Here is an 18,272-nt window from a genome sequence, read left to right on the forward strand (position 1 = left end):
GTTACAAGGTGGAAGGATCTAGAGAAAGTCTGAGGAAAACGAAAGTGACCGCGTGCTGAAAAAGCTGAATAGCAAAGTTAAATAAAGAACACAGTTCATGTGTGACGGCCAATCAAAGAGGAAACAATAAAATGGGTGATGAATATTTGAGGAGTTTTATAGTTCTCAAATTGCTTGGAGTGAAACTGAGGAGGGACTACGGAGAACGCTAGTAAAAACAAAGCAAAACAATTTGGAGAACTGTAGCGCTGAAGCCCCTCAGGAGACACAAGCAGACCACCAATATTTTAATTAAAATATACGTGTCAAGTTCAAGGTCTTGCCGATCGAAGAGACTGAAATTTCTCAGAGGATCCCAGTCATTGTTCATTGAAGACGTCTGGTACGTTCCTTGCAGTAAACCAAGTTCAAAACACTTCGGGGGTTTTGCATAAGAAGGAGCTAATTTGTTGCTAATTTTAGTGACGAACTTTTCTTCGCTCTCGTCACCCGTAACCAGACTAAGTATTGGAGAAAGGCGCCTTCCCACGCACAGCGGTATACCAAAGCTCTCACGCGATCATTTGACAAAAACAAACCAGTAGGGGATGGGGCAGGTGGTTTAAGAACATAATACCAGTCTCCGCTCGACTTTCAAGCCACCCCAGTTTTTCAGTCGGAGTACTTTCAATCGTTTCGGATCGAATGTAAACAATTTAAAAGAGGAAATTCGACGCAGTACTTAACTCTTTGCACAATGCTAGGGAAAATGTCAGTTAATAAAAACTGCAAATTAAATTGTTCGATGGCTAAAAGCCTAGAAATGTAAAACCACATTAAAAGTCAGAGACAGTCAGAAAAGAAGAAATTAACCAATATAGGGTTATACATGTATATTGTTTGTGCGTGCTGGATATGAGTATTTTGTTTTAAAACGCAAACCTTCCCCTTGGCAATTCATTCGCTATCTTTGTAGCCCAGCTATTTGCAAAACTAAGATGACTTGCATTTTTTGTTTGTCAACTTTGGCTTAATTTGAAAAATAAGCCCAAGGCTATATAGCAAGCCAACCTGCTGGACAAGGATAGAGAACTTACGAGCCATCCCTGGTGAAGCGTTACACGGAAACGTCTGGGTTTTGTTTTTTTACTTGGCAGTCCTCATATTTGCCAATTTCCGAAAGCCCTAGACGCGCCCTCAAAAACTGTGGCGGCGTCTCCGCTGAAGTACTTACAACTCTTCAAGTAAAAGATATTGACGGGCAAAGTATCAAGTTTGAATTTAAATAATTATTATTCCATCCGCAACCCGCGTCAATTCACGCGCGACCCTCGACCCGCAAGTATTAAACACTCAAATGTCGCATTTTTGAACGACGAAAATGCCAACGTTTCCGCAAATTCTCTTGTTTTACTGCAACCCTCAAGACATTTGTCCAAGCGATCTAAAGGCATTTCAAAATCATGTCTTTCTTTTTACGACTAATAAAATGAGATCTGAAGTGAATTCGATGGTAGTATTTGTATTAGTTACCTAAAATTAGACCTGCCAACCCCCGATAGAGGAAAATCTGCAGATTCGAGAAAAAAAAAAAAAAAAAAAAAACATCTGGAGATTCTACAAAAAGTAGTGAGATTCTACTTTTTTTCCCAGAGCAAGATTAAACAAACCTTTTTTTCCATTGGGGGAATTAACTGTTTATTTAAACATTACTTTGATTCATTTGTAGTCCTTTCGTAGTAACAAGACGCCACTTTTTCTTTGATGACTCAAGATAGGCCAGGGAAGAGGTCATTAGGGACGAAACTTACAGCAAGCCGGTGCATCAAGGCAGTTAAACAGACACTAGCATTCCCCACGAAATTTCCGATTTTATTCAACAAGGTGACATTTCAGTTCAAAATGAAAAAAAAAATGTGAGACTGGGAGTCTCGTCGCGAGGCCGTGAGAAAAGGTAAAAAAAACGTGAGAGTTGGCGGTCTGCTAAAATTCCTCCCCTCGAAATTAAACAACTCGAATTAATTACAGAATCCTTTCCACCGAGAAAGGATTGCGATGGATCTGTAAAAGACAAGTTGTTTTAAACGGATTTGTTTATGTTTTTACGTTTCTGTGGCTTCTCTCTATTTTTTTTTCAGTCAGAGTAAAAACCGCTAAGAAACGAGGAGCTTTCTTTGCTATTGATGAAGTAAACAGAGATCAACAATAAGAGAATTTACAGTGACCGGCTCTTAAAACACCAAATTGGCCAGACAGAGCAGATAATTGAGCACGGAAGTCGCCTTTAATCGCCGTTCTGCGCGCTTTCGCGTTTCCATTTGACGTTGCGTCGTTGCGTTGTCTTTGCCGTAGTAAATCTTCACTATCGTCTTCCCTGATAGACCATTCCACAGCTTTCTCAGCTTTTGACATGAAGCACTAGAGAAAATCCGTCGGCACCACTGGAAAGAGCGCCTTAAAATTGGTAAACTTACCAGATTGAAAGTGATAGTCTTAAGCGAGCGAAGATTCCGCAAAGTTGCGAACATTCAAAGACATTTGTATGGTGTGTCCCCCCACCATACAAATGTCGTAAAATTTCGGAACTTTGAGGGGCTATATCTCCGTTATTTTTCAACAAATAACTTTTAAACTTGGCACAGTTTTAAAGAATCATAGGCGCTCTTTCCGGTGGAGTCGACCGCGGATTTTCTCTACCTTGTCCATGTCAAGAGTTGAAAGTTGACTTCAGGTCTATGTAGAAGATTGTAAACGCTTCAGTCGATCACACAGTGACATCACATCGGCGATGCTTCCATTTCAGTTGCCTCGACCGCTTGATCACGTTTTAAGACAACAGCAACAAAAAGAAAAAACAAAAACAACCGAACAATAACAACAAAACCCAACGAATCGTCTAAAATTCAAATTTCAAAAAGGGGTAATTTTTTCAAACAAATACATGGCCATGAAAAGGAAGTCAAAAGCAAAAAGATATTATCAGTAAGGATCAGAGTGAACATTAAAAATTTACCATAGAATCCCGCAGTTTTTGTCCCATATTCCCTGAACCCATTAGAAACTTTTGGTTTGCATTAGTTCCTGTTTTCGTCAAGTCCAAACGCCAAATTAAGAAAAATTTCTAAAAAAAGATTGATAAAAATGGAATTTTTATCCATGCATGGCAAAATCATATCAATCTTTATCTTAGTTCGCGCATGAGTGGCTTTGAACAAGCGAAAAAGCCTCCGTTCGAAGATGAAGATTACAATGTTAAACCAAAACATTTTATAAACTCTTGCAGATTTAAAATATAACTTTTGTGAACTCAAAAACAATGGCCAAGCGATTGGATTTTTAATTAGTGACTGTTGACACTTGAAGGCAATGTGTGTTAATGAAAACAATTCTGAATGAGATTGATAACAGACTATCACTTCAGCCGCCGCTCGTAGCAAAATTACCGTTTATTAACAAAACAAGTCCTGAATATCCTTTCTATGACAATCTTTATGGTCTTCGTCACAGCTGTTATTAGCGACCTTTAGTTTTTAATCTAAGACGAGGAAGACAACGAGTAGGAGATTTTCTCAGTGAAAGTAGCGCACTTTAAAGTAGTTCACGCGGGTGAACCAGCGTCATATTGGCGGGAAAACGTGATAGTCGTCGTCAGTCTACTACTAGTTTTTGTTGTAGTGGCGGAAACGAGTTATCAAATGTTAGAAGTTTTATCATTTTGCGATTAGGAGAGGACATAACCTCCTTCACTTAAGATGACAGTGATAACCTTTACAGAGAAAAATAGTAAAATGAAGCTTTCTGGGGAGACTATTTTTAGAATGCGCAAAAAAAGTGAAAGTCAAATCTCGTACAAGTTAGTCATTCTCGCCCTCGAATCAAAAGGTCTCTAATTTTAATGACACGATCCGGACTAATGTCTCCTAGTCGCAATTCTGTCAGGAGGAGATGGTGTCTCATCGCGTCAAAGCCTTCAGTAACGTCCTCGTTGCTTTCACGTATACCGCGAATAAGTCCGATCAGTTGTTTTTAAGTAGACATTTGTGATTCTAGGTACTTTTCAGCCCAATCCGGTGCGTGAACGTTAATCTTCTCGATGACATTGTTGACTTGGAAGCACAAGTTTTGGACCTGTCTGTCCCATGAAGGCAACACTTCTTGAGCTGCGGAAACCCCGGAAATAAAGCGCTGGGTATGGATTATACGGGGGAATTGCATTGAGTTTACCCTTTCACTTGGAGAAATAGTCAAACTCGAAATACGACAAAAATTCGACATTTAATTTTGTGCAATGGTGAAAAACAAATAACACCACGTAAAAGTACTGCCAGACCGGTTTCATTTGAATCGTCCGCAAACCATACGGTTTCGTCCAAAGACTCAAAAGTTAGAACCACACCTTACAAGACTTCATTCACTCAGAAAGTGAAAGGGTTAACCCTTGTTGGTCTCCCTAGAAACAATTCCCACTTTAGAAACTCAATTAGTTATGATTGGTCGATGGTATCCAAGGCAACCATTAACCAATCATAAATAACGCTTGTCTGCCCAAACGATCCCAGAAGGCGTTTCGCCGAAAGCTAATGCCCATTCCCCTCATACTTCCTCGAATGCGGAATACCCAAACGAAAAGCCATTTTTCGAACCGCTCTTTGTCAAAGCGAGGCCTGATGCAGATCTGTGGTTCTTCGTCTACCATTCAGGATCGAGCTGCAATGGACCAATTCCGGTTTTCCCGTCTACCCTCATTTTCAAAATGGGACTAGGGGTGGACTCTGATATGTAGCCTGAGAATACAGCCGACCGATACAGATTTGGGCGGAGCCAAGTCATCAATGCGGAATTTCTGCACTCGTTTCTCAGACTTCATTTCGCGGGGAAACCAATGCCGGATGACGTCGCGAAATGTCGGCTATTTTCTCAGGCTATCTGATCGGAAAAAGCCAGTTTTGTGAACATCATAACAACAAAATCCTTTCCAGAATTAAATCTTTTCGCAAATCGCGAGGATGCTTATGTGAAAACAGAATTGTGCGCCCGGTTCTGACATATCCGATGAATAACAATGTTTCCGCAACCCGATAGGGGATACACGCGGCCTGGCCTGGAACGCTAGATCTTGTGGAAAACAGGCTTTTCTTCTCCTAGTCCTGAATGATTTTAAAAGGGTGAAATTCTAACCTTTGACGTCCTTATTTATGGTTTAAGTACAATTTAAAATGTTTTCAAGAAGAATTTTATGATCTGCAGACCAATGTATGGTCTCCTTCGTAACTGTTTGTAGGGTCGTCACGCAACGCTCCTCCCTAATTTGCGGGGAGGAGCATTGCGTGAGACCCATGAAACAGCCGCGAAGGAGACTACGCAATGTTAACACAGGTGAAATTCTCTGAGAAGAACGCTTTGACTTACTTTCAAAATGTACAACTCCGTCAATCTGATCAATGGAGCCTGACATGCGTCCCTCGGAAATCATCTGTGAAGCGATTCTCTCGGCCTGAAAGAGAAAATATCGCACTGGATTGCACTCGTCATAATCGATGAGCTTGGCTATTTTATAGGCTGCTGAAGCATACATTCAGACCATCCGTTATTTGCATCGCTCTGCGTGGAGCTTTCGGCAGTTTGCTTCGTTCAAACACTCGTATCACCAAGTTACATAAGGCTTAGCGAATAAAACCGGGACGTTATTGTGAAAACGTTAAACGTTATAACATTCATATGCACAAGAAGAAATAAAGTAAATAAAGATAAAACGTATATGTTTGTTTATGGTGAAAGTGCACCGCTACACAGCATTAAAAATCCCCACTGGTAGGAGGCAAACCGGTTGGCTATTTACTCGTACATGAATTCATGACGACCGAGAAACTAATCCAGCTAGTCACAGATCGGAGCGTCGGAGGGGGCCTCGGACGCAGGGCCGCCAGATAACGAGATCACTCGGCCATGCAACCTCCTTAGAGATTTGACTGGAGGTTTCAGGAAGTTCCATTTCCGATTGTATCATTGCTCTGAGAGTGAAACGGTTATAATAATCTCTAAATACACGGGCAAAAATCCTGAACGTATACATGTAGGGATCTTTCAGCTTTTCTAGTGGTAGCAGTCAGGTAGATGCTACACAACAAATGGAACATTAAATGTTTTCTCCTGGAGCCGCCCTAGTCTAGAACTCTTTTAGGGGTTCATCAGAGCCGTCCAGGAAAGAAACAGAACACGAGAAAAAACGAAAAAAAAAGGAGCGGGGAGAAAGATTTTACCCTTTCACTACCAGGGGTGGCCTAAGTCAAAAATTCGTTTCGAAAATGCGCAAAAACAAACAGCACTATGTGAAAGTACTGTTGAAAAGATTTCATTTGAATGGTCACACAACAGAAATTTATCCACGGACTCAAAAGTTAGAATTAACTTACAGAACTCCATCACTCACTTTCCGAGTTAAAATATGAAAAGAATACATTTTTTCAAATGACACAGAGCCCACCAGATCATTCTTGTGCGTGCGTTTTTATTTATTCGTAAATATTCGTAGAAAATAGTATGAATCCTTAACCAAGGGCGAATCAACAGGAAAATAACGTGAAGAACGTAAACCTTCAAATACAGCTGGCGTTGGATATACAGCCCATAAGATCCAATACAGCTGTTGGACACAAAACATTTGCCTAATTTCGCGGTAGGTTCAAAGACGCCGCGGCATTGAACTTCCTCAATAATATTTGACGTACAAATTTTTGAAAGGTTTCATGATTCGCAAACGCTTAGGTTTATCACAAACAGCTCACAACTCATGCTTCGAAGATTTTATTTTCTTCAGGATTTTAAACTGTTGTTTTGCTAGGATCTGGCTTTGAACGTGAACATACTTAGTTGTGTTTCTTATCTAACTCTTGTTATTTTTCATCGTAAACAGTTAGGTAACCGGATAAACGCACCGATATCTTTGCGCTGTACCGAAATGTTTGATCGAAAACGAAATATCACCTTGACATTGATATAATAGCACCTGAGTTTGCACCGTAACCACTTCTATTTCTCTTCTTCTTTTCTTCCTCTTTTACAAAAAAACAGTAGCCTAGTGTTGTGATAAAACCATTTTAGCTTATTTATTCATTAATAATCTTCTCCTCGACTAGCTTTTGCTACTTTTGCACAGTAACTTTATGCAAAAATCCCTCATTACGATACACTGGTAAAGAGGTTTACGTTAACATAGGAGGCCAAACAGTCCAACATTTGTATATTGCAACACCAATACATGGATGTTAGCTATCCATTGGCAATGACATGGGGATAATATTCTGTTTTGTGGTAAAACAAAAACACTAAAACAATATTTCAGTATCTTTTCCAAACGTGAATTTCTTCTTAGATGTCTAATTAGATAAAATTTAGTGAATGTCAAAATATATTGCGAGGCACAACTACCAGTTTCATTCAAGGTATTGGAGACTTGTAGAATGTTCACAGTCCCCTATTTTTTCGTGAGATCGTTTAGATGTACCGCGTCTTACCGTCAAGGGTATCTAGATTTTCCAATGTACCGAGGGGGCGGGCGTCGGGGATTATAGCTCCCAAACCGCCTCCTCCCCCTAAGTAGTTTTGACACTCATGCAAGATGGCAGCCCGTAACACAAAGCGCTCGATCTCGATGATTTTACGGAAAAATAGAGGACTGTGAACAGTCTAGGAGACTTGTGACACACATCTAACTTATGATTCCATTCAATTGACAATAACCTATGGTGTTACCATTAAAATAAGACTTCTTTAGCAGGCCTTTCACGTTATACTTAAAGTTCTCAGTATTTTTGTTCTGTCATACAGATGGACGACCAGAAACAATTCTGCTTTGTTTCTATGCGCTAGAACGCAGTTTCTATTCAGTTTATTATCGATGAAAAGGTGTCCTTTGGATTCTTCAAAGACAATCAACTCAGGGTAAACTAGGTTGGGCAAGTGTCCGCCTTGGGAAAAGGATTCAAGAAAGGTAAAGGATAGCTCTCGGTCTCCGATTTTGTAGACTGCGAGCAGTCTCTCTTTTTCTTCAGATTTAGTAAGGGAAGTGCACGCGCGCGCGAGCGTTGAGCCGCGAAGGCGCGAGACGCGCGTGGTCATTTGCGTGTCTCGAGCGTTTTGCTCGACGGACCAAGAAAAAAGAGAGACTGCTCGTAGTCTACCGATTTTGGGGAGTGTCAATCTTATAGAGGCATCAATTGGATTTTTCAAGGACCCTGACGGTCAACTCTCTCCAAGGGTGGATTTCCACTGTCGTGTAATTTTTACGCGCGTACGCACGTAAATAAAATGCAGGCAATGTATAGAATTACGTGTACGCGCGGCCTTTCATACATCGCCTCTATTTTATTTCCGCACGTGAATTTTAAGCGCGAACGCACTTAAAAGTTAGGCGAAAGTGGAAGTCCACCTAAAGCGTAAAAGTTGAAGCTCGTTTAACTTAACATTTACGCGCAACCTTCCATACATTGGCTCAACATTGGCTCTATTTTATTTACACGCGTAAAAATAACACGACAGTGGAAATCCACCTTAAAGATAGATTTCCACTGACGCGTTTTTGGCTACGCGCGTTAACGCACGTAAATTTTAATCAAGAAAATAAGATAGAGGCAAGATAAAAAGTGCTGAGCTTAAACAAGAAGTTCAGCGAGGTTCAACTTTTACGCTTGCGAGCTACCTTTCATGTATTATCTCTATTTTATTTGCGAACGTAAATTTCACGCACGTATGCGCGTAAAAATGACACGACAGTGGAAATCCACCTAAAGACAGACACCTAGGAACGATCCATTTTTTGTCCTTCCCAATGACCACAAAGAAAGTCTTAATTCAGACTGATCTCCAAACATAGAGAAGAAGTTGATAGAATTTGATTAAAGGTCAACGCCAGTTTTTCCTGTAAAGATCCCTTTGATGTATTCTCATAACCTTTTCTCTTGTTTATGTATTGACTTTGTATGAGAAAATAGATGTTGGTCATTTTTGGGGTTTAAAGGGCTAAATATTAAAATATCAGCTTTAAACTGGAGGAGAACAAAAGAGAAATACAGAAAAAAAACTATCAAGAGGCATAGATGGACCAAACAGAGGAATATCAACATAGATTGTATTCAGGTAAACTTGAAAAACAGTGACTCGACTTTTCTGAAGTTTTGGCGTCACAATTAGTTTGCAGGCTTGATTTACCATATTTATTCAGATGTTATGAGGCCAAGGTTTTGTCAACAAGCGAGACTTTTTCTTTGCCAATTTCTAGCTTAAAGCTACTAATAAGCAAACATAAGCAAAATCATTAAAAAACGCGATCTTTCAGAAACTTTGAATTCGAATTCGAATTTATTCTGCGATTAAAAATTATTGCAGTTTTGTCCACAGATTCTGCAATTATGGGGACTTTGAAAATGATGCGTAAAAGTTGAAGTTCGTTTAACTTAACGTTTTACGCGCGGCCTTTCATACATCGCCTCTAGTTTATTTCCGCACGTAAATTTTGCGCGCGTACGCACTAAAAAGTTAGGCGAAAGTGGAAGTCCACCTACAGCGTAAAAGTTGAAGCTCGTTTAACCTAACGTTTACGCGCGGCCTTTCATATATTGGCCCAACATTGGCTCTATTTTATTTACGCGCGTAAAATTAACGTACGTACGCACGTAAAAATGGCACGACAGTGGAAATCCATCGTTAGAAAGACACCTAGGAACGTTCCATTTTTTGTCCTTCCCAATGACCACAAAAAAATTCTCCACACTGATCCCCATACTTGAAGAAGTTGATAGAATTTGATTAAAGATCAACGCCAGTTTTTCCTGTAAATGTCCCTTTGATATATTCTCATAACCTTTCCTCTTGTTTATGTATTGACATTGTAGGAGAAAATAGATGTTGGTCATTTTCGGGGTTTAAATAGTAAAATATCAGCTTGAAACTGGCGGAGAACAAAAAAGAAATACAGAAAAAAAACTATCAAGAGGCGCAGATGGACCAAACAGAAGAATATCAACATGGATTGTATTCAGGCAAACTTGAAAAACAGTGACTCGACTTTTTTCAAGTTTTGGCGTCACTATAAATTTGCAGGCGTGATTTACCATATTTGTTCAGATGTTATGAGGCCAAGGTTTTGTCAACAAGCGAGACTTTTTCTTTGCCAACTTTTAGCTTAAAGCTAGTTAAAAGCAAACATAGGCAAAATCATTAAAAATACCGCGATCTTCAGAAACTTCGAATTCGAATTTATTCTGCAATGAAAAATTCTCTGAGTTTTGACTACAGATTCTGCAATTATCGGGACTTTGAAAACGACTTCAAAAACTTTTCAAACGACTTTAATCAAAAATTAAAATGTTTGGTTCCACCAACATTTTTTTATTTAAACATATACTCTTTGACGTAAGAATATGGAACAGTTCTCCATTATTTGAATTATTGTCACCTCACTAAATCAACTAGAATTAATTATCAATTAGTTTTTTTCTGTTCTTATTGAACAGTTATCTAAAAGTGGTTAAAAAAAAGTTGGAAAAGAAGACCAAATTTTAAGATGCAATCACTTATCATGCCCACCCTATATTTCTATGTCTCTCAAAGTAATTTCTGTATAAAATTATATGCTTTCCGCAATCCATCAATTCCTTTTTCGTTTTTCCTTAGATGCAGTGGTAATTAAAACAAAACTAAGGTAGAAATACAAATTATTGTAACTTAAAATATTTCCCTTCTTTCCTTTCATTAAAATTTTCTTTTAACTGGTCTGCCTAGATTAGCAATTGCTATTTTGTGGGCCAGTCTATTGTAATACTATTTTTAATAAATAAAGTTGAAGTTGAAAGGAAAAAAAAACATAATTGCCTGATCGCATGCTAATTCCACCACGCATGTTTAACCATTGATGAAATAAGGCTCAGGATTTTGAACGATTTTTTTTCACCAAACGGGGTGCAAAGAAAAGCAAAGAAAGTCAGTTTTACAACTTGCCATTCGGGCAAGCTGTAGTTAGAATGTACTAGCCCAAAAGTCATTTTAACTAGCCTGATGATGAGCAGGGTTGATAACAGTTCTTTTGTGATTAGAATTCCTTAAAAAATTTCAATTGCCAGGCGGGCAAGCTAAGAGCAGAATTCACTGGCCCGATAGTAAAATCCACTAACCCGGGGCTATCGGATAAGACTTTCTTTGCATGCTGCCAAATAGCTTCGCAGTGACTTTATAATTATGATGTGTTGGACTTTTGTGGTCTCCCTCGGGTCTTCTCCCATGGGAGACTAATAACTAACATGGTAGCATGCAAGCAAGCTCTTGGGGGTGCTCTGGCAGCAGGGCAGGAAAAAGAAAGAGAGCTTGGAACTAGGTCTCTGGAATTTGAATATCAGCATTGAAAAAGTCAATGCGAAATACTGATTGGCGAAGACGACATTACTAATGATATCATTACCCTTGGCACGTGTTTTTTTTAATGTCTTTTCACATTCATTTCCGCTTCGCACTGATGGGTGGAAATCTGACAGCTCAGTCAACGGGGAGCTACAGGGGAAGAGATGTAGTTACATGCTCTCCTTCCTTTTCCCACCCCCGCCGCCAGAAAGCCCCGGAGAGCTTGCTCGCAGGCTACTAATGTGATGACTGGTAACTAACGTGATAACATTTGATTCACTGTCATGGATAGAGACCAAGTAAAACTTACCTTGGGAGGTGGGATTTCTAATAAAGCTCCAAGTTCTTCAAAAGTGATATTGTTATAAAGTTTACTAGCAGACAGCAAGTTATGCTCAATCACCGCTCTGTCAAGGATTGTTGAACCTTAAAACAAAGACAACAACACACCTTTGAGGAGAAATATCACAAAAAAATCACATCATAGTTTAACAAGAAGCAACTAGTAAACAGGGCTCGAATTCCACCTTTACCTTTTGACAAGAATCTCTTACATTTTGCTTGCCTGGAGCCATTGCTTGCTTGCCTTAGCTAACGATTTAGTAACCAGATGAAACACCGTTATACAAAGTTAAAAATCTTACCGTCTGCCGTAGTTGCTTTCTGGTGTGGCATCAACATGTTGGCAAATTCGTGAAGCTCTGGTCCCCGAATTATTCTGTCCAAATACCTAAAGAAAACGATTTTCAGGAGTTTTTTCTAGTATCAGTGCCATGAAAGCACCTACATGTAAGTGTTCAGGCAATACTGAGAAAGCCTGCGTTATCGAATCAGAATTTTTTTTTTAATAACTGATGAGTATAAAAGTAAAACAGGCACAACTCACATTTTTTCTAAAATCCCATAGGCAGGGAGCTGTTGACAGCGTTCATCTTTGAACAAGTTGGCTAACATCCTTGATCTCTGTTGGCCTGATAATATAGAATCATTAAAGCATGCACATTTCACTTTACATATATATTGTTGTGAAACTATCCACATCCTAAAGTATAGGGATGAGGAAATAAAATTCTGGTCGCTACTACCGGATGGGATGTTAGTGCATTTCAGGGTCCCCCCTGCAGTATTCAAGTTAGTACCTAAGAGAGAGATAATGGAGCAAACTTTCTTTTATAAGAAAACAAATGTTATTGCACGGCCATGCTCCTCACCCTTGGCCAGAGACTATAGGCCAACATGCTTCTACATGATTTAGGAACTGAAGAGTTTCATTAGTAGCCAGGACTGGGTACTGACACCAAGGTACTCTGTGCACAGTACCTGCCTACAAATGAAACATAGAACAGCCAACTTTCCAACCTTCCCCACCTACAGTACATGTACTCAAATTTTGACACCCTACCACTTAAAGGAGAACATGGCAAACTGGACCAATTTTTCCTTAGAAATCCCAATTTGCAGGAGAAGACTGTTGGCCATTCACACATGTGACAAGAGAGTTGAACCTGGGACTTCCAAGAAACAAAGCCAGCTGTGGGTTGGCAAAGCACAACACAAAACCTGGAACTTCTTATTGAGTCCAAGGGACTGACAACTTGGCCACACCTCTCCTAAAGTAACGTTTTAAGGTGATTCCATAGTAAAAGAACCTAACATAGATTGTAGCTAAAACTTGGTGCACTGATGTAACAAGTCAAGAAGATGATAAAAAAGTAATAAAAAGTGGTGGTCACCGTGCTCATTTTGACGTCACAATGCTGACAAATACGGCTATTTAGGACCCTTTTACAAAAACCGCGGACAGCCCAAAACTAGACAAAAAAGAGAGATTTTTTCGATGATGCATGTGGCATCACACAGAATTTGACTTAAATGTATTGTTTATCCACTTACGTACAGGAAAAATGCCTTTTAATGCCCTTGCTTTTACTTTACGCTCCAAAGTAGAATTAAATTGGACACGCGCGTTTCGACCTGTGATGGCTAAATCCGTACAATTTAGTAAAATTGCCAAAAAACTGAACATAGAGTTGTGCCAATTTTTTTCTCATCGATAGGAAGCACTGTCCTTATTAAAATCATGAAATAAAAAATGGGGGTCACCGTACTCGTTTTTGCGGTAGAGCTGCAGAAAGTGCGCACCAAACGCATTTTCTCTAATTTTTGAGAGAGGACTGGGGTGAGTTTCAAAATAGAATGTATGTGAAAGGCGGAAGAAAGTATTAAAAAATCCGTTTTTACAGAATTTACAATACTCAATACATTTTCTCGATAGAGTACTAAAGTGTGACGTCATAAAAATGAAATTTCTGAAATTATGGGATTTGTCAGGATATTCTGAAAGAGCAATGTCCAAGAGGCCTACTTGCCAAAAATGAGCATTTGGGGGCAAATTGTCTCTGAGATCGTAGCCCAGTTATGCTTACAAAACTCCATACGAACCCTTCTAAATTTTTTTTGGGTCAACCCAAAAAAAAATTAGAAGGGTTTGTATGGAGTTTTCTGAGTATAACTGGGCTACGATCTCAGAGACAATTAGCCGCGAAATGCTCATTTTTGGCAATTAGGCCTCTTGGTCATTGTTCTTTCAAAACATCCTGACAAATCCCATAATTTCAGAAATTTCATTTTTATGACGTCATCACTTTAGTACTCTATGTACAACGGTCTACAATGCTTACCAGTAATTTAGGCATCAGGTTTGGCACATGAAAAGTTTGACGTTTCAAAGGAAGCTGCTCTGCAGTCACAATTCTCATGCAGGTCACTCAAACTTAATTCATGGGTTGACCCAAATTAGATATGTTGGACTTAACTGATTCAAGTGTTGATCTTTTCATGCAGTTAATTGAAAGGATTAGGTTTAGCTCTACATGAAAAGTTCAATGTTTGAACTGGGCCTTACTAGCCTAGGGTATCATTTTACAAGAGCAGCTGGCACACCTGCTGAAGCAAGCATAGTACAGATCAGAGCATGCTTTAGTGCTGTCATTCTCTCTTCATCATGTATTGCAGTTCTGTATGACAGGTCAATATAACGCTGTGCTGCTTCAATGAATTTACGCCTGTAGTCCAAGACACGAGCATAGCATACCTGTGAAATAAAAATAATAATGTTTGCACATTAAATTTATAGGGTGATATAGAAATGGTAATTTTACGCTTGTTTAAAGGACACAGTTTCCCAATTCTCTTTATCACCTACTTGTTTGGGACATAGTAGAAGAAGTCTAGGTCCAACATAGCCTGAATTTCATCCGATTACTTCGAGTCGTTATTACTCCCTCAGTAAGAGGAGAAAATGACTCGAAGCAATCGGATGAATTTCAGGCTAGGTCCAACAGGACTGAATTCACCTTCTTTCTTTAGTTATCACCATGCAATCTTGACATCGCTAATCTTAGTGGTAAGCAGGACTTGTGTCACAAATGAACTCTCCCTCTGTCTCAATTTTTTATCTGTCTCTTGCATGTGATTTTCTAAAAAAACTTTGCTGGAAATGAATTGATGCTAGAATCTTTTGATGTTATTGTAAAAAAAAAGAGCAACACTGCATTGTAAACAGTCTCTTAGAAATTATTATAGAAATGGCTAGTCTATAAAGGTAGAAACATTAATAAGACTACAAATTAGCAAGAATACGCAGCCAACATTCGATCTCATCTTGACGTAATTTACAAGTATAACTGCAAGACAATAGAAACATGTTATCTATTTGTTATCTAGCCACTCTGATGCACTGTTTATAGTTACTACTGTCAGCATGTACCTTGTAAAGAATCTGCAGTTTTTCGGTCTTCGTGTCGGTTTGAAGCAGAGATGCTCTGTTTATGTAAGCTTCAGCTTGTACAGGATCTTCATCTTCTAAGTACAGCTGTGCAATTTTTAAGTAAGTTTCCATCTTATAATCCACTGAATACTGCCTAAGATTTGATGTTTGAGAAAACATTCTATGTTATTATTGTTAAGAATAATATTCTGCTTAAAATAGCCATCAAATTATTCTTCCATTTTGATTAAAGTCCTCCTTCTTTCTTGTTAACAAACGGTAGGTAAGAAAAACCCTTGCCTTTAAAAGTAAGCATCAAATGAGCTTGACAGTATGAGAGTCCCTACATTCATTTACACCTTTTAGGAACCTTAGCAAAAGTTAAAATGACACCTTTGAAGTAGGGGTAAGTATGCTCCTCATCTGAATTTTAAAACCCATAATTGCGAGTAGTGAGGAGAAAGCCATGTTCTTGCTGGTAATTTACTCTTGCATTTTTTCTTGTGTCTGTCACTGTTGCAGTTTCAAAACATCTTTATGTTGCTTATCACCATTTCAGCCATTTTATGTCACTGTTTCAAAGCCACGTTGCTTGTCAAAATTTTACCCTAAGATGGTCTCTTTATCAAATAAGGTTTGATAAATAAAAAAAGACAATTCAAATGAAACTTCTTTACCATAAACATGAAATTATAAAATTATCAATTATGCTTATAATAAATTATTATTATTATTATTAATTACTTTAATGTTTTTACATTTTAATGTTATTTTTTCACTATTTTAATATCAGAAGATGAAATTTTATTTTGATTCACAGCACCTTTGCCCAGTCTCCAGAGGAATCCCAGTCAATACTCTTGCTGCTTCTCTCCATTCTTGGCATTCTTCATATATTTTAGCGAGATGTTTTCTAATTGTTGCAACCTATTACAAACATTGCAAAAAAAAAACAACAGACAAATGAGCTGGCCCCAGTGGTGCACAGGGTAGTGGTGGTATTGTGTGATTAATGACACTATTGAGATGATAAGTAGAGTATTAATTTTAATAGTTCCACTGAGACTTTTGTATCGGTATTTTCATTGAAATCAAATTCACAACAACTGCTATTGATGAAAAGAAGATCTAGTAGATTAAAGCAATGATCAAATTGCCATTCTGATCAAGTTTGATAATGTTAGTCATGCAATGATGCAAAGAAATTTACCAAAAATGTGATGCATGTTCAGAGGTTTTGTTTGTTTATTAAACTTAATTGCTTTAGCATTGTCATGGTTGCTCAAGCTTGCTAGTAGCATTACCACGCAAAACAATTTATTCTTCAGGGGCGTATGACTTTCATTTCCACATATCCTGAAAATTGCATGCATGACTAGTACTCACTGACCTGACCAACACTTTCACCTCTTAAGCTTTTTAGCTCACCCCAACAATGAACAAGTGGCAGAGTGATCAAACCAAAACTTTTGTAGGCCCGGGCCTACAGGTTTATGGGATGGTTACACCCCTGTTCTTGATATGCAACAATTTATTATGTTGAAAAATCAATGATTTGATAGGAAACACACAACGAAAACAATGTTGACATTTGTGCTACAATGGAGAGTTATTCCTCTGGGTCAAAAGCCGTCAATAACTCACCTGTTCCTCAAAGGAGATGGCTCTGGGTTGTAATTTGTCAAGTATGAAGTGTGATATTTGCTTGGCGATAGATGAATCCATGTTTGGAATGTGATTGCAAATCTCTGTTAAGACTTGTCTTGATACAACAAGGCTGACGCTCTCATGAACAACTGGAATATAGAGGTTGTTTACAATGAGCTATATCACAGTGGAACCTCGGTATAACAAACCTCCATATAATGAAGTCGGGTTTTCAATAGAAATTGAAGTAGCCAGCAGGTTTGAAAAAAGTAACCAATTGTATCAAAAAGAGGCTTTTACTCCCCTTCTTCTAGAGGCGTCTGGGGGTCTGTACTACTTGAAAATCTCGAGATTTCGATGCCCTAAAATGCGATTTCCAGTGTTCAGGGCACTAAATTGAGTACAAAAGAGAGTGTATTTTCGATCAATTTGGACAAGTAATGCACAGTAAGTTCCAAACTTTTCTTAAATATTTTAAATATGAAGCAAAAAGTCTGTCTAGGTCCAGCGAATTGAATTTTAACAAAAGTTTTGACAGAATATTTCTTTATTAGCCGATGCGTTTTGTCGGCCGTCAGTGCTTATTGAAACCCCTGCCAAGTCCTTGGTAAACCATTTCTTTACCCCCAGTAATGGTAAAATATATGGAAAAGGACCTCGATATAACGAAACCTTGTTATAGTGAACACATTTTGCCAGTCTGTTGGCACTTCATTCTATCGAGGTTCCACTGTAAGTAGAAAAAAATTAATATAAATGTGTTTAAGTTTAATTCTAGCTGTGGTTTGAAATTTTTCACACAAGTTTATTTAAAAAAAAAAACAGCTTTTTTTTTTTTTCCAAATCCCATATTTTGGGGCATTTACAGAATACACCCATATTTTATATGTTTGGACTTCTGTAACAGTGTATTAAAAGTAGTAAACTTGTGAAATTCTTGTATTATAATTCTCTAAGGGGGTTTTTCTTTGAGACTAAAAAGAGGATTGATAGTAAGAATTTCGAAGCACCGAATTTAGTGAAACATAAATTGTGCCGTATTACTAGATTACAGAACAAGCTAAGGTGGCTTGACAGCTTCGCAGCACAAACGTGACGGATAATTTAAAATAAAGGCTAAAGGACTCCAAAACTGAGGCAAGGAGACTTTGCATAAAAAAAATATACACTTACCGGCTTCAATGAAAGTTTTGAGGCCTTCTGTGAGAGACGCATCATTGAATTTAAAAATCTTCTCTAGAATCTCTCGATATTTCCCCGTTATATCCTTGTGTGAACCACCGGCATTGGACAGAGAATTCAGCATTTGCTTCACTTGAGCCGCCATCTTGCTTTGACAACGTTAGTACTCTGTAGGGTGGGGTGAATTGGCACAATTGGTGTCAAAAGTCTAAAAAACGCATTTGAAATCCCAAAGTCGATGAAATTTATGTAATTAACATTTCGGCGAATCCAAACAAGACAAACGGTTTAGTTAAGAATACTC

At 38.5% G+C, this 18,272-nt stretch overlaps 1 protein-coding gene across 1 annotated transcript; it reads right to left on the minus strand.

Moving 5' to 3' along the window:
• Positions 1-3,407: 3,407 nt before the first annotated feature.
• On the minus strand, positions 3,408-18,262 carry LOC140935770 (COP9 signalosome complex subunit 4-like). Its single transcript, XM_073385335.1, has 10 exons — positions 17,960-18,262; positions 16,784-16,935; positions 15,963-16,066; positions 15,140-15,293; positions 14,314-14,464; positions 12,257-12,341; positions 12,015-12,100; positions 11,681-11,796; positions 5,389-5,473; positions 3,408-4,139 (listed from the first exon to the last, which is right to left on the minus strand). Exons 1-10 carry the CDS (start codon positions 18,111-18,113, stop codon positions 4,006-4,008), a joined length of 1,221 nt encoding a protein of 406 aa, XP_073241436.1. The 5' UTR covers positions 18,114-18,262; the 3' UTR covers positions 3,408-4,005.
• Between the last annotated feature and the right edge of the window lie 10 nt (positions 18,263-18,272).

The sequence above is a fragment of the Porites lutea genome, chromosome 4 (assembly GCF_958299795.1).
Source record: "Porites lutea chromosome 4, jaPorLute2.1, whole genome shotgun sequence".
In the NCBI taxonomy this organism is placed as follows: Eukaryota; Metazoa; Cnidaria; class Anthozoa; order Scleractinia; family Poritidae; genus Porites; species Porites lutea.

Coding starts and splice junctions, on each gene's coding strand:
- LOC140935770 (XM_073385335.1), bottom strand. CDS start 18,113: ATGGCGGCTCAAGTGAAGCAAATGCTGAATTCTCTGTCCAATGCCGGT. Junction 16,067..16,783: donor CCATCTCCTTTGAGGAACAG/GTGAGTTATTGA, acceptor TGTTTGTAATAG/GTTGCAACAATTAGAAAACA. Junction 15,294..15,962: donor CCTCTGGAGACTGGGCAAAG/GTGCTGTGAATC, acceptor ATCAAATCTTAG/GCAGTATTCAGTGGATTATA.